General features: G+C 42.3%; 1 protein-coding gene across 1 annotated transcript; it reads left to right on the forward strand.

Moving 5' to 3' along the window:
- The first annotated feature begins 6,122 nt into the window (after positions 1 to 6,122).
- On the forward strand, positions 6,123 to 22,748 carry LOC116489188 (NADH-cytochrome b5 reductase 3). The gene is made up of 9 exons (XM_032187389.1): positions 6,123 to 6,198; positions 8,062 to 8,193; positions 11,508 to 11,580; positions 13,957 to 14,063; positions 15,041 to 15,170; positions 16,190 to 16,273; positions 16,411 to 16,496; positions 18,726 to 18,825; positions 20,286 to 22,748. Exons 1-9 carry the CDS (start codon positions 6,178 to 6,180, stop codon positions 20,456 to 20,458), a joined length of 906 nt encoding a protein of 301 aa, XP_032043280.1. The 5' UTR covers positions 6,123 to 6,177; the 3' UTR covers positions 20,459 to 22,748.
- Positions 22,749 to 25,007: the final 2,259 nt, after the last annotated feature.

The raw sequence follows: 25,007 nt of genomic DNA on the forward strand, positions 1-25,007 counted from the left end.
ACCTCCAGTCTGAAAGCCTTGGCCGAGATGGACAGGCCACTCTAGTGCTACTGGTCTATATACACTTATTATAAAACAACAGAGGGGAAGCTGATAATGAATCAGGCATCTAAAAAGTTACAGGTAGGGAAGAAAAATTAAAAAAAGTGCACTTTTCTATGTACAGCTGAAATTGCTGTGGTTGCGACCTTGTAAATACTAGGAGGCATTATAACCAGGAAATGTTTTACAAAGGCAGCCCTTCACATGCATCACTGCAAGCAAGTGGGGGCAGGTGCCATAAGCACAGGTACCCTCTCCAGTGCCTTCCCTAAGAAGCATGTATTCATTATGTAGCTAAACTAACGCATTGGATGGTTTAAGGCTTATTTTGGTTTGATTTTTTATTTTTATTTTAATTTTATATTTTTGTCTTCATAGTAATTCATTCCTGAAAACATAGCTTTAGGTTTCAAATGATATATATTTATACAGAAGCCAAATGAATTTGATCCTAGACTCCCATTTATGCAAGTAGTTCTATACTTGGAGGGGTACTGGTCCATGTACCCCTCCAAATAATAATGTTAAAGATAAACATAGCTGCAGGTAATGAAGATGCCTGCCATGTAGAACAGTATGTGGAAACATATTTGGTCAGCTCACTTAAAATACTTTAAAGTGAAGATTCTTTCTGACACTAGTAGGAGAAATTTATGTATCTCAAAATATACCAACTTGGTGTATTTTGGTGTATTCCTTCTGTAAGAAAGTTGCAACTCCTTTATTCATGTTAGCAGAAAAAGGTCCATTTGTGAGCCCTAGAAATTTCCATTTACAAGCAACACCTTTACTGGAGTCAGTGGATTTAAATTAATTCTTGATATAATTACACATCACGTTAGTAGCATCAGGGTTGATTTCAAAACTAAGCAAACACTTAAATCTCTTGTAAAACTTCTGTCCTATGATTTAGCTGCTGAGTTAAGAGCGTGTTAAGGATTCCAGAGAGGTGTGTTGGACTGAAGAAACAAAGTGCTGATCAACGCCTAGCAAGAGCAGTGCAGAGTTTGTGTCACTCCTGGGTCTAACACTGGCAGGGCATGCCTGTGTGTCCAGATAGTGATCTTGCCAATGCTGTGTGCTGGCTTTCTCTACTGAAGAGAGCAGACACTGTTTTGTTAATCTCATTCCACAGGGCAACATACATTTGTTGTGCAGAAACTGATGTCAGGCTCCCCCTGCTCTTTGTTCTTCTCTTCTGGCATATGGGAATGTGGAGAATATCTGCCATCACGTCTCTCACATTAGAATGGCATTTCCAGGGAGTGGGGGATAACACTTGTGGAAGATGCTCTATCTAACAAAATACCCACCTCAAACATCAGATTCTGACTCTCACCAAGGTCAAGGAGGACAGAAATCCTGTGATTAAGGCCTGTTTCTAAAGGACATCAGGACACTGGCAAGCATGTGCTGCTCCAGGAGCGTGTTTCTAGCTGAAGTGCTTTGCTTTTCTTACCAAGGTGGCCAACGGATTGTTTTAGAGAAACTCTTCTCTCCTTGCTGTTTGCTGAACTACCCTGAAGGAAAGTTGAATCTCAGTGGAGCCAACCTGGGCTGGTCAGTGGGAACCTCGCCAGGTCAGAGAGCAGATGGAGCTCATGACCCCGCTGAGAACAGCTCATGTCCCCACTGAGAGCAGGGAGCGGGAACTTTGAGGTCTCCAGCCTTCCCAAAGCATTAATTCTCAAGCTGGAGCCTCACCTGACAGATGGTCTCTCAACACGATTCATGGTCCCAGGGCCTAGCCTGTCTCTTGGTTTCCTGCCCAGATTTCTAAGCCTTGTGTTTTTAATCCTGAAGCCCTTCTTCTCTCCAGCCAATAGTGTTACAGTCACTTAACTTGCCTTGGGAGTTTCTGGTGCAGTAGCAGTCCTCAAAGGGAAAAGCAAGAGAGAATTACACAGCCAAGTATGCCCTGTCCTGGAAACAACAAAAATCAAGAACTCCAACCTTGCAGCTAAATCTCCAACCCTTCCCATTTCCTTGCAATGATATGGCCTGCTTGACTTCAGTTGGGCCTGTTCACCTTCCTTTATTTACCAGTGCTACTTCCCAGGTGTAATAGGAAACTTAGAGTTGATTTATGAATATTCTTATGGACAGATTAGGGAGACAGCAAACCTAGAGGTTGGTAGAAAGCAACTGCTTGGGGGTGCAGGTGACTCAGGACCCCCATGCAAGCTGATATATTTAATCTTAATATTAGGACTGAAGCTTTTGCTTTCCTTAATTTTGTTAGGAGATAATGTATCTAGGAATCATCAAGGCCTGTTTAGAGTAAGTTAGGACATATTAGTTAAAGAGTTTTGGGGTGCTGTGCACAGGCACAAAGATGCATTTGTTTATTAGTCATTAATTTGTACGTGTTGATATAAACCAGAATTTTAAGAGGTCTGGCTGAAACATCCACGTTCAACAGCTCCATTTGTGTGCTTTTCAGATGCCTGCCATGTAGATAGATAACAACATTTTCAGATAAATGTTGTTATTGATAATCCAGGCTGTTAGCCATCTAGCCTAGGTAGTATGGACTAGATTCACACAAGGACTTGGAAGTCCCTGGGCTGGGCATCCTGGCACCTGGGCTCACCAGGCTGGGTCTGAGGTTCTCTGTTCACTGCACAAGAGGTTCCTCCAAGCACCATTTACAAAATCAGCCACCAGGGGGCTGCATAAACTTGGAAATAATGAGAAAACAGGGATATTTCCTCATTATAACGAGAAGCAAGTTGAAAAATCCATCCATCTCTACTGGTTTACCTGAGTGAGTTGCTGACTCTGTAGAGGTTGTATTGGGTTTGTGTGGAAAGGTTTTGGTAGCAGGGGGCTACAGTGGTGGCCTCTGGGAGCAGAGCCCAGCAGCTGCGCTATGGCAGATAAGGGCCAGTTCCATACAGCTTCAAAGGGACCTGTTGCTGCCCAGAGCTGAGCCAATAAGTCATACTGTTTGCACCTCTGGGAGAGCAGATTTAAGAAAGGGAAAAAAATATCTGCTGTGCAACAGCAGCTGGGAGGGTGAGGAATGAGAACCAGCCTTGCAGTCCCCAAGGTTAGTGGAGAAGGAGGTCAGGAGGTGCTCCAGGCACGGAGCATAAGTTTCCCTGCGGCCTGTAGAGAGGCCCCTTGTGGAGCAGGCTGTCCCCCTGCAGCCCATGGGTCCCACATGGAGCAGATCTCCACGCTGCAGCCCATGGAGGACCCCTGGTGGAGCATGTGGATGTGGCCTGGAGGAGGCTGCGGCCCATGGAGAGCCCCCACAGAGCAGGCCTCAGGCCAGAGCTGCAGCCTGTGGAGAGGAGCCCACACAGGAGCAGGGGATCTGGGGTGTGCTGCCACCTGTGGGGGACCTATGTTGGCTCCAGACAGATGTGCCCCATAGTACAGACCAGTGTAGGAGCAGTTATTGAAGAGCTGTTGCCTTGGGGGCAGCCCATGCAGGACCAGTTTGGGAAGGACAGCATCCCGTGGGAGGGACCCCATGTGGAGCAGGGGCAGAAAGTGACCCTGAAGGAGCAGCAGAGACAAAGCATCAGGGAGTGGCTGCAGCCCCCATTCCCCATTCCCCTACACTGCTCGAGGGGAGAAGGTAGAAGAGGGTGGATGGGGGGAAGGTGTTTGTAGCTTGCTTTTAGTTTCTCACTGCTCTAGTCTGCTAATGATAGGCAATAAATTATATTAACCTCCCTATTCTGAGTCTGTTTTGCCTGTGACAGTAATTGCTGTGTGATCTCTGTCTCCTTATCTCAACCCTTGAGCCGTTTTCATTGCTTTTTCTCCCCCTTTCCCTTTGAGTGAGAGAGTGGCTTTGGTGGAGCTTGGCTGCCCAGCAAGGTAAAACCACCACAAAGGTATGAGCAGTTGACATTCAGGCTTGGGTGGTTTACTTGGTATAGTGGATGGTGATGTTGATATACAGAAGTTATGCTTTCCTTATCTTGAAAAGGTGTTGGGACTTTGGCTACTGCTGAAGAAACAAGAGCACTGGAGGTTTATTCAGTAGACTCCTTGCTCCTTCCCTCCCCACCCGTTGTTACTTATCTTCCTTCCAGTACCTAAAAGGGGCCTACAGGAGAGCTGGGGAGGGACTTTGTTACAGAGTGTAGTGGTAGGACAAGGGGGAATGACTGTAAACTAGAAGAGGGGAGATTTAGATAAGATATGAGGAAATTCTTCACTGTGTTATAAATGAAGTCTCAACTCAATCTGAATTTAGTAATATTTATAAAAGGTATAAAAGGCAAGTAAACAGCACTGGATTTGTGGGGAGTCTATGCTCCACCAACACACACACACGAACATCAATCTTTCTAAATATACAGAACATTGCTTTTACATACTAAACCCAAACTTGTACATATGTACAATCAGAAAAGGTAACAATATGTCTTGCTTTAAGGTGTTAAGCAACTCGGCTGTCGGGCCTTATGTATCCCGTTCTTCCCGGATCGAAGAAAAGCATATCCATCTCCTTTTCAAGGCCAATAGGGCCTGGGTCAAAAGGCACTTCCAGGTCACCAGGGGGCGGAACAGCAAAAGCCTTCGATGGCTGTAGCAGCAGAGGGGCTGATGGTGTAGCAGTCGGATCAGTAAGCGAGCCCGAGCCCGCAGCTCCCTCACTATCTGGCAAACCACACGTGTCTGACTGTGGTCCCACATGGCTCTTTAAGGCTCAGAGACTGCTCGCCAGGTGCAGAGCAATCCTGCCACTACCTTGTTTTCAGTTGCACAGTCCCACACCTTGACCTCAATTTGGTCCCATATTTCAGGATCATAAACTGTCTGATTGTTAATAAGGAGAATAAGCTGTAAGGTTACCAGGACAGTCTTTGTTTCTAAGGATGTGTGATTCCCCATAATGCGCAGCTGCTTACCAGTGAGGGGCAGTTGTGTGCGTGGGTCCGCTTCTCTCAGCTTGAGCTTCTTCCCAGCTCTGGTGCGCCTATTTCCAGCGACTATCTCTATGAGCTTCTTTGAGCGGTTTGCTGAGTTTGGCCGAACCTATTTTCATGAGGCAATCAAAGTGCCTGTTCCCGTCCTGGTCTCCGTTCTGCTAGCCTGTACCTTTTCATCCCTTCTTTCTACTTCTTTATTGATGACATAACTTCATTATATCATGTTGACTTTTTTATCTTGAGGACAGGCTCCCCTCTTATACCCTTCTCCCCACAGCAGTCCTTTTCAAAACAACTTTTCATTGGTCAAACAACTTTGCCCATTAACAGCAAACACCCAGAAACTTCCATGCCTTAACGGCTGGAGAACAAGCAACCCGAGGCTGCATGGAGTCTCCTGATTCACCCTTCTTTGTTCCCTCTAAACTCCTTTACATTCCTGATGGCCTCATTGTTGAGAGTCTGATGTTCTCATCAACCATGGGGCTTGCTGACCCCCACAGCCACACTCCCACATCTCCCCCTTCTTTATTATCAACCATCTTCTCGACATGAATTACCACTCCATATATAACAACTCAGAGGGTGGTGAGGCACTGGAGCAGGTTGCCCAGAGAAGCTGTGCCGCATCCCAGGAGGTGTTCAAGGCCAGGCTGGATGGGGCTTTGGGTAGCCTGGTCTGGTGGGAGGTGTCCCTGCCCATGGCAGGGGGTTGGAACCAGATGGTCTTTAAGATCCCTTCCAACCCAAACCATTCTGTGGTTCTGCGATTCTGTAATCTTGCTGATAATGTGCAAAAGAGCAGTACATATGCATCATAACGTGATAAAGACAAGCTCACGGAAGGGCGGAACTAACCAAACCAGACTTGCACACATTCTTTGCTGAAGAGAGGCACTGAAAACAACACGGCGTTTACAGCATTTGGTGGCTTTTATTTTACTTATTTTTTTATTATCCCCACCCGGCCCGCTGCCCCTGCAGACCCCAGCGGCAGCGCCCCCAGATCCCCAGCCTCCAGCCTGCCCCCCTTCCCCGGTGGCTCTCTCCCCGCCGCCGCGTCCGGCCCCTCCCAGCCTCCGCGGTGCGGTGCGGGCGCCCCCTGGCGGGAGAGGGGCGATGCTCAGCGCTGATTGGCGGGGCGCGGCGCGGCGCTGCGTGGCGGGCGGGGCGGGGCGGCAGGGAGGCGCGGCGCTGATTGGCGAGGCGGCGTGGCTGTCGGCTGGGGTGGAGGGCAGCGATGGGCGCCGGTCTCAGCACGGTGAGCGGGGCGGCTGGATCCGGCGTTTTGGGGCGAGGGGTTTGGGGGCGAGGGAAAGGGCGGCGGCTGCGGCTGCGGCTGCGGCTGCCCCTGCCCGCGGCGCTGGGGATGGGCCGGGTGGCCAGGCGGTGGTGCCCGGCCCTGGCCCCGCCTATGTGGGGCCCGCAGAGCCTCCGGATACCCCCCCAGCCGTTAGTTCCCGTTTCTGCCCATCGGCTCCGTTAGAGCCCGGCTCGCAGCGCACCTGGGCTGTTCCTCCCCGGGCTCCTCCCAGGAGGTTTCTTCAGGACCTGACCGCGAGTCGCGAATTGCCTTCCCCGAGGCTAACGTGGTGCTAAAGCCGTTCCTCAAAATTAAACTTCGTTCTGCTGCAGCAGGCTCTGATCTGGTCAATGGCTTCAGAAGGGGAAGGATTTGCTAGCCCACAGCTGCTGCTTTGCACATTTCAGATAGCCATATATTTAAATCGAATTAGCTTATTCTGACATGTTCGTATTGCATCTGAGACATCATCTCTTGCCGATTCAGCTTGCTGTCTCCGCTAGACTTGGTCACTGGTTGCAGTGCTTATTAGGGGTTTATTTGCTACAGCGTCATTGTCCTAAGCAACGTCCCCATCCTTTTTTTCTTTTTTTTTTTCATGGCTCAATAGCAAAAATTCCTAGAGCTGAAGTAATGTGATGGGTCTGCAGAAATTAAAGAGTAAGTTTTTTGTAAACTTCAGCTAATTTAGAAACATCTTCTGTCTGGCTATTTCAGTATTTTCAAATAAAAGTGAAAAATGCAGTGTGTGTGTGGTATGGTGTGCTTTCAGGTCAAACCAGCTGCTGCTATCTTATACATCTGTACAGCAGCATTTTAAGAAGAGGGATTTTATGCTGTCTTTCCTTTTAATTTTGCACTTGCCGTATTTTCATTAATTACATTGGACATCTTATATCCTCCCAACAGCTGTGTCAGATTCAGAGAGATGTGATTCCAAAATGCTGGCCAGGTCCCTCTAAAACAAAAATTAAAGTAGAAGCTGGTTGTACAGGGCTTCCAGCTCTCCCAAGAATCATCAAGAGCACCTCATGTAGTCAAAGTATTTTGCAAAATTTTTATTTTCAGTTCTGTCTCCATTGCCCTCCTTTTTTTTTTTTTTTTTAAATGTATATAGGTATCGTGGAAAAATGCAGCTGCAGTCACGCTGTTTCACTGCCCTGAGTTAAAACCTGGAACAGCAAATGAGGGTCAGAGAGGATTTTTACCCTGAGCATTACCTGGATGCGATCACTCCCATACCCGTCCAGGAGAGAGGAGGGCTCGTGAAGGCTTATATCTATGTGTGCACTGGCAGGCAGGGAGCCATGATACCCTGGCCTGAGGAAGGAGCTGCTGTCATGGGGGATCCCTCTGCCCCAGGGGCTAGGGATAACCTCCCTTGGCATCACCTTGCAAGCCCGGTGGCATGGGATGCAGCAGAGGAGCATTTGGGGATGTCATGGGCAGAAGCCACCTGTGAGCATGTCTGTGCCTTTGGGAGATGGGCAGCTAGCTGCTGGGTGCTGTTTGTGCATATGCTCATCTGTTGGTCTTGTTAGCGATTGGACTTGGGGACATGGGGACGGGTCTGACAAGCCTCTGCTGGCATGCCCAGTGTCACAGTGTGGGAGCAGCTCTGGCTGCTCACAAGGCAAACTTGTATTACACTGACTTTTTTTTTTTTTTTTTTGATACTTCCTCATTCCACTCATGTTAGCACAGAAAAAGAGAGTATTATTTTGGGTGGTTAGATTGTTACATCACACTAATATTTTCCTCCTCAGCAAAATAACTTTCTATTGTGCACATGTATCTAAGGATCTCTCTGTTTTGCTGCAGTTGCGTTGGGTTGTGACATACCCTATATGGCTAATCTACAGCACTATCCGGAGGCTTTTTGGGAATCCCTATCCTGCAATCACTCTGAAGGATCCTGAAGTGAAGTATGCATTGAGGCTGATAGATAAAGAGGTAAGTATGTGTACAGTGCTGAGCATCCTCTCCCTTAATTCTGTGAAATGCTTATAGTTTCCTAAATCTTGGGCAATGTTGCAGCAGGGATTGCTTGGGAACAGTAGATGTTTTGAAGGCTGCTGAGCCTTTCTAGTAAAATTGATTAAACATATGTATTTTAAGTAAAGAACTTATTTATACCTGCTCCTTGCGTAATATAAGTGAGTTCTGCAGCATGCATTTCTGCAAGCCAGCTGAGTGGTGAATGCTGCTTTAGAAATGACCATACTCATAGTTTCTGTCATATGAGCCTCATGTCATAGAGTATATCAGCAGGAATTACTAAAATCCCCACTTGTAGATGGGCTGTGAGACAGATATCATGCAGTCAGGTGGAACAGGCAGTTCTCATTGTCAGTAGCATTTGGTACGGTAGCTATCACAAATATATTGATACTGATTGCTGTTATTGGATTTATGTACACTTACATGTATGTGTTACAGGAAGAAATATCTTTAAATGGTGTAGTTCTGACAGTAGCTGAGGTCTCTCAGCTTCTCCTTCTCTCTGTTCAAAGTGGAAGGTGTCTTCTACCTCCTGGGGTGCTCAAGTGGGCTTTCAGAGGAAAGTAGTCACCTTTTTAGTGCTGGATCTTGCTACCAGAATTTGGTAACTCTGCTTGGGGAAAGATGAAAAGATGAAAAATCAAAAGATGAAAAGTCCAAATTTCCCTTGGATAAACTGGCCATTAGAAAAAAGTATGAGACAGAAATCTTGCCTTTCAGGTATGCATGAAGTCATACCTGAAGATATTTGTAGTGTTGACTTTTTAAGTCAACGAGTTAGTCAAAATGTTATGAGAAGAGTTCTGTTGGAAGGAGCTTGGGACTGGAACAGAGCTTTCTTCAAGGTATGCAGAGTGTGCTGATAGCATGGCTTTCATTTGTTCAATCAAAGAAAACAATTACTGTGTTTCTGAGCCTTGGTTTCTTGGGAAGTGAAAGCTTCCCCATGGCTTGGGTTGGGCTGCCATATTGGATTTGTTTCCCATGCATGCTACAGCAACGCAGTTATTACGTACTCCCCATTTTCTCATGGGATCTGTAGCATGTGGTGGCAGGTATGGTCTGCTTGACAGATCGTAACAGAAAATAATTCACTGTTCACATTACATTTTTTTGCTAAATACTGATTTTTCTCAGTCCATCGTTGTATGTTGTGTAGTCTGTTTTAATCTTGGTATGAAGGAACAGCTCTGCTATAACCTGCTCAAAAGTTGCTGCATGGGGTAGCTTGGGCAGTGAGAATATTTTAGTGATGTACGTATAGAAATTTTTGCCTGAATGGAAAATGTATTCTGGAAACAGAAGTTGGTTTTGAAAAATAATAACCTGGTACTGAAGTAAAGTTTTTTGAGAGCTGTAATTCTGTGTTTTCACTAGCAGTTTCTAATGTCCTGCCAAAAATCAGGTACAAACATTCTGAACATTGTACTGCTAAACTTCTCAACCATACCTGACTAGCTGGGGAGGAGGAAATTAGTCTTTCTGACAAGCTACAGTTTGTATTTTACAAGCTATTAAAATTAAAATAGGTGAGAACTTCAATTGAAACATACCTGTCATTACACAAAAACATTTTAATGTCACTTGAGAAGGTAATTGTGGCTCTCAGCATGGATGTGGAGCAAACTCAAGACATGCATGGTATAAGTCAGTAGGCAGGTTTTTCCTTGGAGTGTTGCATCTTGTTGCTTGTGAAGCACAACCAAAGACCCTCATATTTTAAGAGTTTCCATTATTCCCATTACCAAGTCGATATTCACTATTCCTTCTTTGTAACAGTGAAGCTTTTGGTAGCTTCACTATCAAAGCACCAAAATGATTTATTTTTAAAACAAAAATATGAACTCTCTTTTTTGGCGAGTAGTTGGGGATTGTCATTTTTAGCCAGAAGTGTTTTGATGGTACAGTTGAGAATATGGCTGATATTTTGTTGTGCTGTTGCAAGGAGAACTGTTTCATCCTCCACCCTGTCTGCCTTTGGACATGGTGGCGGAGGTGCTATGAGTTTCTTGAGCCTTTTAGTGTTTCTCACAGTTGTCTCTTGTGATGCACAAAAGGCTTATGATCAGATATCTTTGGCTGAGCTATCTTGAATTTAATTGATGAGATGGTTAACTGAGAATTCAGGAGTTCACAACATTTTTGCTTTCTGCATGCTATTAAGGACAGTATCTTAAAATAAAGGATTACTAGCAAAATCCAACTTTGAAGCAGTGAAACTGGTGCTTAAATTTTCATGCAGAAACAGCAGTGGACAATGCCAGAGAAGCACTGTTACAATCTACGTGTCAGTTGTCATTCTAGCGAAGTTCCAAATAGTCACAGGTAGAGAGAAGCACTTTTTAGACTGCTCCTCAATTAAATCACTTTTTTTCTTCAGAATTTATCTTAAAGTGATTAATAAATCACTTTAGAAAAATGTTGTCAGCGTGAGCAGAACTCATAATTGAAGACTAGGTGAACTCTGATGAGATGGAAATCTGTCGTTTCTTAAAAACAAACAAAAAACCACAGTATTTAATAGGATGTTTATGTAAGTTTCTGTAGAGGGGATATAATGTCTCGTAGGGCTTTAAAAAAGAAAGTCATTAAATGAGCTGTTTGGCAGTATGCTGTTTCTTTTTCACTATTCTAACTCCGTTACTGTGAACTGATTTTTAAGAGGTAAAACTTGTGTACTATGAGAAACACTAATCTTTTTGACATCCACTAGTGACTTCTGAAGTCATCTTCTGCATAGAAAGGGTAAATTTATCAGATTTTGAGATGTTGACTTTTTTTTTTTTTTTTTTTTGCATTGAACTCCTGTGTTTTTAACCTTTAAATGAGAACTGGAATACTGGTTAGTTTTTTTAGCTTGCAACCTCCTCAAAGAAGGCAATGTAAATATTCATACCATTTAAAAAGTTGTTTAGTCTTAATCTACGAGTACCTCACTGTTTTGCAATTAACATATAAATATATATCAAAACAAGATTTGTGTATGTCTCTTTAACTTTTTTTTTTTTTAATTATTTTTATGCCGTTTCTAAAACATTTTGAGGAAAAGTTAAATTTTCAGGGAATTTGAGTGAAAAGTTTACCTCTGCAAGATTGCCCTGTTCAGATGAGTTCTTACATTATGCACAATCTTCAGTTAGAGTGCTGCTGTCCCCCAGATACTTAATCCTGAACAGGTCAGACTTGGGTGTTGATTATACAGGTAAAATTACAGTCATAATATCCCAACAACATAGCTGATGATTATTTTTATTTTCCTCTTTCAGGAAGTTAGTCATGACACAAGAAGATTTCGATTTGCTCTTCCTTCAGTAGATCATGTTCTGGGTCTACCAATAGGTACGTTCTGTCTTTCCTTGCTGTGGATCAAATCCTTGTTCATTTAGAGATTTTGTGGGAGGGTTTTTTGTTTGTTTGTTTGTTTTTTTTTTTACTTTTTGAACTGTTGAACTTCAAATACTGTCCATGTGGTTTCAGCTGGTATTTAGGGCTCTGCAGAACAGTCCTAATGCTGTGAGTCATCTTCAGCATCTGAATTCTTGTGTTATTACAGAGTGCATACATCCAGCTTGTTTCCAGGATGATAGTTGAAACTAACATCAGCCTTTGCTTGTATTTCTCTAATCTTAACTTTCCAATGTGCAGTATTCCCATGGCTCTTTGTCTCTGTGGTTCCTTTTCACCCCTTGAGGCAATGTCGCCTCTACCTCTCTGCTAAGGCGTGCATTCCCCAGTAGGCTGCTAATCTCTGAGTTTGCAGCCAGTCTCATGGAACTTCTTCATCACCATGAAGCAGATGTTTCCCGAGGCCTTGCCATGTGGCATATTGCTCTCTGTAATAGCTTAGTACTGTTGTTTCTTACTGCTTACGTAAGGAGCATTTGACTGTGATGTGTGTTTGATGGGGACTTTGGCTTTAACCACCTTTTGCAATGGTCTGTGGGTTAGAGGTGCTGGCTGGTGGTCCTTAGACACCTTTTCAGCATTACAATCTGACCTGATTTGTTTCTCTTTGGTTGATATATTATTCTCTTGATCCTAGTTTACCTCACTTTTCCATAATTAACACGCAGGACTGAGCTGTCTCACCTCTGTAATTGTCCTTGTCCTAACAGAAAGGAAGCTGTCTGGGGTGAATTTGGCCTGCTGGATGCCACATCTTCCAGTATTTCATTCAGTAAGATAAGGGCAAATCAGCAGATGGTTTCAGTATAGCCCAAGAAGGGATGTGCCTCACCTTGCATGGTCCCAGCAGTAGCATTGTAGTTGTACTCACAAAGATGCTCTGCTTGGGATATATATATATATATTTTATAACTGGGGAGTGGTTTATTGGGTGAGAGTTGGGGAGCAAAGCAGCTGAAAGTTGGTGAGGGAGGTAAAAGCAGCTGGGAGCAGGAGGCATGGTAGCCGTGGGACAAATACTGGAATGCACTCTGAATGTTCAGTGCAACACCAGCATTTTGCTTTTACCAGCCAACTTGGGTGTTACAGGAAAGAACACAATTCACTCAGAGTTGGATTGTGCAGGGCTTCATACGGAGGCCTCCCAGCAGCTGCTGTCCCATGAGTGAGGAGCTAAAGCTCTAATGGGTACGAGCAGGATTAGTTACGGGTCTGCTCCTGTAGACAGGGATGACAAGGCAGTTGCTTGCCTGGAAAGATGAACAGGAAGCTGGTGCTGCTGCTGCCTCAGTAATTCCCCAACAGGAAACACATGTGCTACCAAATGTACATTGACTCACCCTCATATCTACATGCTGCTTCAAGTCAGTTGTGGTTGCTCAATTCCCAAGTTACCAGCTTGCACATCTTTATCCATCTGCTGGTTTGCCTCACTGGCCCTCCAGCTTGACAGACCAGCTTCCAGTATAGTAGCAGCTTTGTGTATCCCATTACAAGCAGAGGAGCCGTACCATCTTTGGAGAGTTATGTTCATCTTAAGAGACAGTGGTGATAAAATAATGGAAAACAAATCTTCACATGTGCCTCTTAAGAGTATTGGAATTTTGTTGGAAAACCTTTTTAAGGAGTTAAATTCTAGTTGGTTGTTGTTGTTGTTTTGTTGTTGTTAATGTTTTTCATTAAAATATAGACATTGAGAAAAGGAATTATTGCAGAGAGTTCAGCTGATGTGTGAGAGATTGAAACATGATTGCTATTTTATTGTTAAACTGGAGGAATAGCGGGGTTAAAAATGTGCTTTACATCTAGGCAGCCTTAGTAATGGCAGCTGGAAGACCTCCTGGTAGACTGGAGTGATCTGTGGTCAAAGAATTTTCTATGTTGTGACTAAACTATAACAGTTTGTAACAAACACTTTAACGAAGTGGTTTGAATAGCACTTGGCAGTTTCCCCCTCCCATGTTCTTTTTACGTGTTTGTAATGGAGAGAGATCACGCTGTTTGCAAGATCTCACATGCAGTTAGGGCTTTGATGAAATATAAATGAGTGAAGATATCAAAACAGACACGATAGACACACAAAGTTAGCAGCAAGGTTAGCTGCCCTTCCAGGTAGAATCTGTGTCTGGTTAAGAATAACTGTGGCAAGATATTACAATGTCAGGAAAATGAGAAAGGAAAGAGTGGTACCTCCAAAACAAGGTAAACTGAGCTTTGAGACTGCTTTCACAATTCATGTCAACCTGATAGATCCACAGAAAGAGAAGTCCTTTGAAAGCAAACTGTTGTTTTTTTCATACCTGCACACAGGACAGCATATCTACCTGTCTGCACGGATCGATGGGGCCCTGGTTGTTAGACCGTACACCCCGGTCTCCAGTGATGATGACAAGGGCTTTGTGGATCTTGTTGTCAAGGTGAGAATGTATTGCTGCTTTTCCAGGCTGGGCAACTGCTAAGCCCATCCGTGCTCTTGCAGTGCTATGTGGAGTCTGATGCACCATGTTCTGTTCAGCTGTGTGCCACTGTGAGCTTTCATTACTCTAACAAGGAATGTGCAATTACTTACAATCCATGCAGCATTCCACAATCCCTTTTTTATTGAGAGTTCTCATGAGATGCTGCATAATTTTCTGTATATGCAGACTGCCATTTTCCAGAATCTGTGTACATTTGCAGATGTTCACATACTTTTTTAATCTTTCTGAAATAAGGAATTAGCCTTGCCTGAACTGTCAGCTTCTTTTATAGCTAATGTCTTTGTGGTCGTTATTAAAAGTGATGATTTTTGTTGTTACAGACATGGTGGACTGATGTCATTGATGAAAATGTGATTTAATCTTGTGATAATGTACTTTTGTTTTCTCTTGGTACTTATACTAAACATATATTTGAAGATGACAGTAATTTAAATGGCGAATGGTTGAATCTTCAGTTAGTTGCTCTCCACTCTTTTTGTTACTCTGGCTTTGAGATGCAAACAGTTGGCGTACTGAGAAGTTGTTTTGGGAACATCGCTTTGCAACTGGCCTGTCAGGGAACATTCACAGAAGTTTTTCCATTTTCAGTTGCAGTAGTTACTATATTTTTAACTTGGGTTTAGATCATGTTGTTTATTAGGGATACTTTATGTACAGAACTAAAATGGAGAAATTGCCAGTCTATGTCCAGTCTGATCAAAATCAGGGCAAGAGCATCATTTTAATCCTTATCAAGAAATTTTAATGCTTGCCTTTCATTTTCAGTCAAATCTGTCTTGATGTTATTTCTTTATGTAATAATTGTTTCCTTTGAAAAAGGAGTATGAGTCTATAAATATTGGAATGGCAGAGAGAAGGGCAAATACTCATCTTTGAGCTGTCAGATTAATAGCTTCATTGTTATTTTTTAACAGATTTACTTTAAAGGTGTCCATCCAAAGTTTCCAGATGGAGGGAAGATGTCTCAATACTTAGACAGCCTGCAAATAGGGGATAATATTGACTTCAGAGGACCAAGTGGCCTGCTTGTCTACAAAGGAAAAGGCAAGGCTGACTCATAAATATAATTTGTCCAAAGTAAACAATACAGAAAAAAAAACAAACAAACCACAAAACACATTATAAAATAGCAGTAATCCTGATCACATTTTTTTTCCAGCTGAGTTCAGGTCTTTCTCTGCACAAAATTAAGTGTTAGTATTATAATAAAGTCAACAGCCATCTTGAGGAGAATTGTTATATGATTGTAGAAGTGCCTGTGTTTTTACTGTTCTTAAAGAAGGGAATTCTCTCATTGCTTATACAGGCATAGTTGCTACACTGATAAAAACACTTGGTATTTGTGCTGTCCACTGCTAATTTCCCAAGTGAAATTGAACTTTATCAGTAGGAACTACTTTTATGCCAGTATAAAAGATCTTACTTTGGTATAGTGCAGCCACAAATTTGTCATAAAAATCTTCTGGCAATTCTGTGTGCAGAACTTAAATATGTGGTTTTCCTGATCTTTGTGTTCACGTTACCCTATATATAGAGACGTATGAATGGAGGAAATACAACATTTGGGGGAATTTCAAGAGCTTTGTCAGATTTGGCTGTCAAATCAGCTCAAAAGAGCAGATAAATATTAAAAAAAAAAATGCCTTGCATATTTCAGGTTTTCCTTTAAAATAATCAGCATGGGGGAAAAAAAGTTCTAAGGAGATAGATTCTGGAAACACTTCTACGTAAAGGAATCAAGGCTTCTGAACATTGTTGGGGCTAAGGGACTCAAGCAAATAGAAATACAACTAGTAATGGCTTGATGCTGTAGTCACAGAATCAGAACTGGTACCCCATGTCAGTGTCTGATCTTATTGCCACGTGCCTTAAAATCTCTAATAATGCTTCAGGATTTGTTTTTCTTTGTGATATCTTTGGTTCACCTTTGTTTTCTGCCGCTATTTTACAAACAGGGAAGGGTGACAGGGCTGAAACAAAGTCAATTAATTAAAAATACTGTGAAGGGACCATAGGCCATTTTTCCTGCTTTCTTCAGTGTTTTCCATCTCTCTCTCTTTCAGGCGTGTTTGCTATTCGGCCTGAAAAGAAAGCTGAACCAGTTACTAAAAAAGTCAAATACGTGGGGATGATTGCTGGTGGGACTGGTACGTGCATATAAAGATTCATCCTTGGTTTCTGACAGCTGCTAGATGTGTTTGTTCATATTTTCTCTCACGCGTTTGCTTGTGCTTCCTCTTGCTTCTTTACTTTCTCACATCATTAACCAGCATTTCTCTTTCAGGGATAACACCTATGCTGCAGATCATTCGAGCAATCATGAAAGACAAAGATGACCACACTGTTTGTCAGCTGCTGTTTGCTAATCAGGTAATTCTGTGCTTATTTCTGCTTATAAAGTTTTACTTAACAAACACAACTCCACTCAGCAAATGAAATTCTAGCTGAGAAAGCATGGTGCAAAAATACAAACACAGGAGGGAGAAATGAACAAAAGTGTTGAAAACTTCCTGTATGAAAACACTGTAATGAATTCCTTTGTTAGCATTACTGATGAAGTGATACTGTCTTATCAGCTAACAGTTTCTGTCCTGTCTCACTGCTTTGCTTCTAATCCAGTTTATAAATGTTTTAAAATTCTGGATTCATCTGTGCAAATTGTTAATGTTTTGGGCAGACTTTTAGAGCTGTCTTTCTTAGTGGAAACATAAAAGATGTGGACATCTGCTTTCTTCAGCAATTGCAGCTCCCCAGTTTCAGAGTAGGGTTTGTATGCTCTTCGAGAATACCTTAGTTAAGAAAAAAATAAAATTGGTCTCCAGCAGCTTCCTTGACTACAAAGCTGTGATTCTTCACAGCTGTCTCATTTCTATTCCCTCCATCAGCTCCTCCATTGGTGTTTCTTTTGCTCTTTGAGGTGTATCATACTGCAGTGCTGGAAAAAGGGAAGATTCTCATCCATAGGGTATTTGTGATACAGAGATATTTCTTGGATGATCAGTGCAAATCAAGTGGCAGTGCACTGCTGAACTAACTATACTCCCCTTTCTTTGACTGATATTTTTCTGGTGTTTATCTTCTTTCTATATTCTATCTCATGATGAATATCCGTTTCTGGATTACAAGACTCCTCTTCATGCCTGTATTTTTTAGCTTCTCTAGGCTCCCCTTCATCACTCCTCTCTACTGTGATATTCAGTATTCCCATTTCCTCTGGACCATGTCTGAATCATAGAAGTTTTTTTGTACCCAGAAACAATGATCCAAGTGCCTACAAACACCTTGTTCTGATGCTTTATTAAAGACCTTCTTAAGAGCATTAGTATTGCCCTCTCGTGCTGGTTGGGGCAGCTGCCGAAGTTGATCTCTGCTGCGTGCTTGGAGTTGGCACAAACTGTAGTAGCTAGCAGGGCAGGAGGGCCAACATTTGCTGAGTAATTCTGAATGACTAATATAGGACTAGAGCTCCTTTAGCAACCTAAAAAAATTAACTGCTACTTCTGAGGAGGATTCAAGGAACACTTGCCTATGTATTAGCAACAGCCTATGTAAACATCAGTCCTTGCCTTTAAGAAGTCCATATACCCAGTAACTGCACAACTATATAGCAGCTTACTGATGGATGGACAGACAAGAAAGCGTGCAGACTAGAGTTTTTTTGACATTCAATATTGTAAAGTACTTTTTATATGTGTTTTGCTGATGTTTTATTTTGACTCTCCTGAAAGGGCTGTGTTAGATTACAGACCACACAGCTTGTGAGCTCATGTGGTGCTTCAAACCAGCCTTCCTTGAGCTGGTCAGTCCCAGTTATAGCCTTTCTGGAACACAGGCAGCTGCAGGTCCAGAAATAGGCACCTTCTTGGCTATAGTTGCTGGCACATTCCTCATCACCCCCACAGTTACAGACATAGTGGTGTCCTCAGAGCCAAATTATTAGGGCTGTAGAGGATGATGCCAGTTTTATTCTCTACCCTTTCCTTCCTTCCTGAACTGCAACTTCTTTTATGGGAATAAGGCTTTCTTATGGCCTTTAACAGTGTTGCATCAGGGAGGAGCAGAACTTGCCTAACATTTTTTGTTACATTCAGAATGGGATACCTTCTTGGTTATTTGTTCCACATCTGTTTTAAAAACTAAACGATCTCTGTATGGTAATGCCAATGATTTGAAGTGGCAAAGGTGAAAAACTTGCCTTTTTCCTGATGGAATGGCAAAGTGTGGAGGGTAGGGAGATACTTGTGCAGTCATGGTTATTTTTTTGATGAAAATTGCTTATGTAATGGTGGTGCTAAAAGCAGGCTTTACTCTTATGATGTTACCACTAATTCCCTAATGAGTGAAGGTTCTATGTTTTGATACAGGTGTTGCTTTGTTTTGTTGTTTAGAGAGAAGGCATTGTGTGGTAAAGATTTGGGGAAGTTCTGAACTTCTTGTTCATTCTGCTATGGGATAGTCAAGGAAATAATTTGTATTTACAGGCTCTGTTCAGCTCCTAAAACATAATTGAATAATCTGCTCCATTTCACAAAACGGTAGGGGTCATCTGAGGACTGCATTCAAATGCAGAGCATAATCATTGTTTTCCATGTCCTGCAGACTGAGAAGGATATCCTGCTACGTTCAGAGCTAGAAGAGATCCAAGTTCAGAATCCCAGTCGTTTTAAGTGTTGGTATACACTGGACAGAGCACCTGAAAGTAAGATCTAACATGCTTCCTCCACCAATGCTTAAGTTATGAGAATTAATGCACATTTGACGGGAAAAATGCTGTTGTATGTGTATTTCTGGGCTCCTTTGTTGTTTAACGACTCGCAGGTTTATGCAACTCAGAATGCATTCAGCAGCATCATTCCTCACGTAGTGATGCACACAAGCTTGAGATATTGTCAGTGTTTCCAAAGCTATGAAGTTCACCTCAAGTGAATGGTAGTGTAATGTTCCTCCCATGACTAGACTTGAATATTAGCCATTATTTACTCTGATCCAAGGTGACCTTCCTTTCTCCTTCCCCTTAGCCATAAATATAAGATGGCACCATATTGTCTCACGTTCAGAGCATTCATTAAGGCAGCTGTGAGAGGACTGGTAGAGGCACTGCATCTCACTGAGGTGTGGCTGAATACAGACTCCTACCTAGCTGTCACATGATGACTTGCACTAGCTGCTCTTTCTAGGCAGTGGATTTGCCTTTGTATTAACAGTGATTCTCAAAGACAATGTGGTTTCATCTTGGTGCAGTCCAGTTTTAAAGGTAATGTGGTCTAGTTGGGTGCCGTAGGTGAGAGATGAGCTACCTAAATGTATCTCCCTCAGCTGTGCAAGTTGAAGGAAGAAAAGCCTGAAAAGGTTTTCTTCTGAAACCTTATTGCCTAAGGTTTTCATGTCACATCAGGGTAGATTCATGCCCCTAGTCAGTGGTAGTTTGGAACAGAGAGGGAAAAGCCACAGGCTTTCTTACCTTGTGACCAAGAATATACCTCCCATAGAATTGTGGGGAGGGTTTTACTGTCCCCAAAGTCTGTTGCTGTCATGCAATCTTCTTCAATTAGTGTTCTCCCTGAATTTCTAAGGCAACTTAGATTCAAATAAAATTGTTGTTCCTTCTCTTCGGTATTTGTGAATTGTGAACTGATCTTAGCAGTTGTGATGAAAGATCCTTCTTAGACCTCAACACTGTTCTACAGAATTCCACTACCATGCCTGTAAACAGACCTGAACTGGATATTTTTGGATGGGCTGTGGGAGAAAAATGTCTCAATTCTATTGTGCCTAAAGGTTTGGGTCAGCAGCGTTTTGCACCCAGAGCTGGGGATATGATGGGTAAATGTGAATCCTAGTATTAACTGATTAGCACAATGAGTGTTCCTGCTGGGAATAACATCAGCTAGAGTTCTTCTAATGAAGATACAAATTGGTGGCATAAGGAGAATAGATGTTATTTTTTCACAGCTCTGCTTGGTATTTCCTGGGGGCTTTTAGGAAGTTTTACTAAAAGTTAGCCTGTTTTCTCCATGCATCAGTTTTCCATCTTAAAAGCAGGAGTGGCAGATTTTCCATATAGAATAGGTCCAATTAAAAAAAAAAAAAAAAAAAAGCACACACTTTTATTATAAAGTGATTTGTTCATTCCCCCCCCCCTTCATTTTTTTTTAACAGGTTGGGAATACAGCCAAGGATTTGTGAGCCAAGATATGATCAGAGACCACCTGCCCCCACCTCAAAACGATGTTCTGATCCTCATGTGTGGACCTCCACCAATGATCCAGTATGCCTGCATTCCCAACTTGGACAAACTGGGCTACACCAAGGACATGAGGTTCTCTTTCTAAAGAAGACTGATACCTCAGTGATCTTGTAAGGAAGGGAAGAAAATACATTTTATGTATTTTCTTCCAAGACAAGACAAGAGAGATGGGTGATGAACAGTGCTGGGAAGCTACATTTACATTAAAAATAATTAACATTTATCTGAATCTCTGGCAAGTTAGACACTTAAGCTTAACTGTATCATAACCATACTGTATGTTCCACAGAAACAAATGTATTGCAGAGACATAGCGATGTATTGTACTTGCCATGTCTGTCCTGTAGAAATATTATACTCCATCTCAACGCAGGAAAGTATAACTTCTTAGGGTGGCAAATACTTGTTTACACTTCTCTTAGCACTGTAATCAAATGCCAGTAATATCCTATTTCCTAACACTGTGCATACCCAGTATTTTATTTGGTATGAAGTATGAAATATAAAGAATGAGCTGGATTATTGACCTTGCTTATGCCAAACTTTAATCCTTACAGAGCTTTTACTATATGAGGGCCAGGAGCATTTGCCTTGTACGTATAATCTTTGCAACACCAGAAGCTTAAAGATTCTTGTTCATTTGAAGGGTGACAGTTAACCATTTATGACAGACTGAAGTTGTTCAAGTTGCCTTGTTAACCAAAACAGGAGTAGACACAAATATGAAATTTGTTCCAGGGTATTTTGGAATAGCCTTTCTTCAATGCAAACACTTTTCCAGCTCGTCACATCCTTGGGCAATGAAGGAAACTATGGAAAGCAGGAGGCTTTACACACAGTTCTACAAGTAGCTGGAAATCTTTGCTTATACGTGTGTTGAATACTGGAAAAAATACTAACTAACTTTTGTATTTACTTTTGAATAGCAGACAGTGGCATAAGAGTAGAAAAACAGTTGTTCTGCAGGTTCTGTGCAGTGAAAAAATGCTGGGTGAAAATTAGATCCAGTTTCAGTTTCTTGTTTCCTGGAGTCTGATTAGGAATGAAGGGAGCTCAGGTTTCACCACTCAGGTGGGTTCTAGCAGGTAGCCCAGCTTCACATGCAGTATGCCTACAGTCAGGAGACTCACCTGCATATCTTGCTCTGGCAAAACCACAAAAGGTTGCTAAGGATTGCATGGAACAGCCTTAAGTCACCAAACTGACAGCATATAGAAATGTCTCACTGAATCTAAACTGTTCTTGGATGCTACAGTTTATTTTTTTAAATGAAATTTTTTTACAGCAACTTTTTACCTAACCTTTAGTAAACTTGATGCATCTTGAATACCGAACCTTATGCTTCCAAACAGATGCTACTGACATTAGAGATAGAGCAGTCCCTGCAAGGAATCTGTGTAAACATTGATTTCTGGTGATAAAATCAGAGTGATTGAAAAGATGTCTAGGGGTATGTGAAGTAATGTGGATGCTAGTTAGCTACAAGTATCAGTGTATAATAAATATATCTCTTTTTTAAAAGATTTGGCTAGGTAGTTGAAGCTATAACTTGCCGTGCTTTCTTTTGTGCCTGTACAACAGATGTGTACCATGCATTTAAAAGCTTTCTCAGCACGAATTAGAAGGAAAAAAAGATATTGCACAGTTAATTTAAGGAACCTGAGGCAGATAATACTATTATTAAATTTATTTTATTGAATAGACACTTGCCTCTGAAATCTTGAATTTTTGATGTGTGCTTCTAAAACTTATTCTTTAATACTATGCTGTGGAGTTCATATAATGCTCAAGTATGTTTCAGTCCATTTTATTGTGAGGCAAAAAGCAGATATTTGAGAGAAATTATCTTGGTTGCTGGGTTGTATCACTAGGGGATAAAGAAAGATTTTTTTTTTCATGACTGTATTTAATGAAGTTTTCATATCCAAAATAGTTAGCTGGTAATGCATCAATTTTTTTGTATTACTTTGTTTATCTAAGTACTGGCTTTTTCACATCTATGTATGAAATAATTTTGCAAGTGACTCGTGTTACACAGCACATCATCTTCAGCCTCGTAAGAGAAAAACATGTAGAACACTCCAGGGAGTGAATGTTCAAAAAAAAAAAAAAGGGAGGGGGGTGAGAGGGGGCCTGTGAAAACTGCTGTATTCAGATGCCGAATCAAGGAGCAAATTATTGCTGTTTTTCACCCCGATCTCTTAGTTTTAGCTTTACTTTATGCATCTGTGTGAACATGGGTCTCTTTTAATAGAAAAAATGAGGGATTTTTTATATGATCCGCTGAAACAAAACGGTGTCCCAATCCCTTTTGCTTGATGGTCCTGTACTGTAACATTTGAACAAGTAATAAATGTTGGGTTTGCATCTTTTTTGATTCTTTGAGCCAATTCATCTGTCTGTCTTACAGAAAATAGTGTGGCGGATGTTATTAGACAGCTTGCTGTGGCCAGGTGTGAGAGCAGGCTGGTCCTGGAGGGTTTCACCCAGTTCCCAAGTGGACCAGGGCAGCTCCGTGCATCTTCCAGGTATGCCCTTGCTGGAGGGGAAAGAGGCAAGAGCTACCAGAACCACGTCCTCTTAGGGGAGGCAGAAGCAGCTGAAAGAGGGCTTGGGGTACTGAAACTGAGGAGCAGCTGCAGCCAGGCCCTGTGGAGAGGAGATGCCTCATCTGGCTCCCTGCCTACAGTCTGAGAGGCTCCTGCTGACTGCAGAAACTAGTCCTCACAGCAGCAGAGGCAAAACATCACTACAGCAGGGAGTCAGAGGCTTGTGATGGGAGGTAAAAATAATGTTTTCACATTTCCTGAACAACTGTGTGAAACAGCTGGAAACTTGCAAGTAGGGTCCTGTTCCCTATCCAGCAACTGGCATGGTGTTACACGTACTGCAGTTGTGCACAGTGGCGGTACAGTTACAGACGCCAATGCAATGCTGCTGTGTATGTGTGGGCACACATGATATGGCTTCATAACAAAAGCGGACTATCCCAACACAACAGTGTTAGTAATTGATTCAGCTGGAAAAAGACAAGCATTTCTCTGCATAATTTGATAGAGAAATGCTAGTCAGCTTTCTTAATTTAAAGTTTCTTAAATTAAGAAGGGGTAGGGTAAGGTTTTCTGATGTTTTTTTTCTGAAGAACTACCTGGTGAAACTAACTGGCCAACAGCAGCAGGTGCTGCATGTTTCCTCTCTACGCTTTTGTGAGCTCTTGAGCTCATCCTCACGAGTTTCATGCATTAACCAAGCTATACAATGAAAATGATGGCAAAGTGAAGAACAAACAAACAAACCAACCCCCTAAACTTTGCTTCTACTCACCATTAAAAAACAAACAAACAAACAAACAAAAAAAACACAACACAAATTACCTAATTACCTTTGGATTAGACTGAGGTCAGCAACTTACCCAGTAAAAATGTACACTGTTAGAAAAGCCTGCGGTACTGTACTGGGTCTGGCTGGAATGTTAACTTTCCCGGCAGCAGCCCATACAGTGCCGTACTCTGTACTTGTAGCTGGAACAGCAGTGTTATCACACCAGTGTTGTGTCTACTGCTGAGCAGCAGTGGCACAGCATCGGGCCTTTCTCTAACCCTCCTAGGGGGTGGGCAAAAAGTGAGGAGAGAAACATCACTAGGGCAGCTGACCTAAACCAATCAAAGGGATATTCCATACCATGTGATGTCACACTCAGCAATAAAAGGTGGAAACAGGAAGAAGAGGGGAGGGGTGGGCTCTCGTTGAGAAGACGTGGGTCCTCCTCTCAAACACCGGCTGTGTGCATTGAGGCCTTGCTTCAAGGACATGGTCAATCATCGCTCATTTGTGGGAAGTAGAGAGTAATTTCTTTCCTCTGCACTTCCATATAGCTTTCATTTATTTTGTTTGTTTGTTTTCCTCCCTTCTTTTTATTTTTCCCTTTTTCCCCTCCCTTTTTCCCCTTTCCCTTTTATTTCCCCTTAGTTAAATTGTTTAGTTCATGGTAGTCTTTATTTAATTATTATAATTATTTCCCTTTAATTAAATTATCCTTATCTCAACCCGTGAGTTGTTCTTTGCTTTACTTCTCCCCCTCCTCATCTAAAGGAGGGGGAGTGAGAGAGCGGTTGTGGGGTTTAGCTGCTCAGCACGGTAAAACCACCACATATGACTGAGTCACCAATTCAGCCTGGCTAAATAAATGAACAAAGTCAAATTTACATCATTAAATACTCTGTTGTTTGTCCTCACCTTTATTATCCACAGCACAGATTCTTGGCAAATTCCCACCATTGCTGAGGGGCCAGGCTCCTGAGCTGCAACCCATGAGGCAACCAGGTGAAAGCTGTGGCACACCCTGGAAAATGTAATCTGGATCCCAGAATAAGTACCAAGGCAGCTTAAGCAGCTCTGGTACCTCAAGTAAGCAAGACTTACCTGAGTCTTGCTTACTTGAGGTACCAGAGCACCTCTGGAAGAGTCAAATTAAATGGTCAACTGCCTCAGTGTCTAATTTTCATAGTTCAAAATCTATACATGCAAATCATTTGGATTTATTTTCCTTTTCCAACTCCAAAAAGGTATGCAAAACATCCAAAGGAAGAAAACACAATGTTTGCAGAGACAGCATTCCTATGGAACTGATCTTA

This window comes from Aythya fuligula, chromosome 1 (assembly GCF_009819795.1).
Source record: "Aythya fuligula isolate bAytFul2 chromosome 1, bAytFul2.pri, whole genome shotgun sequence".
NCBI lineage: Eukaryota > Metazoa > Chordata > Aves > Anseriformes > Anatidae > Aythya > Aythya fuligula.

What these genes read in the sequence shown, in the direction of transcription:
- LOC116489188 (XM_032187389.1), top strand. Translation starts at nt 6,178, where the DNA reads ATGGGCGCCGGTCTCAGCACG. An exon ending in GCTTGTCTACAAAGGAAAAG is followed by an intron (nt 15,171 to 16,189) that starts GCAAGGCTGACT and finishes TCTCTCTTTCAG; the next exon opens with GCGTGTTTGCTATTCGGCCT. An exon ending in ACTGGACAGAGCACCTGAAA is followed by an intron (nt 18,826 to 20,285) that starts GTAAGATCTAAC and finishes TTTTTTTAACAG; the next exon opens with GTTGGGAATACAGCCAAGGA.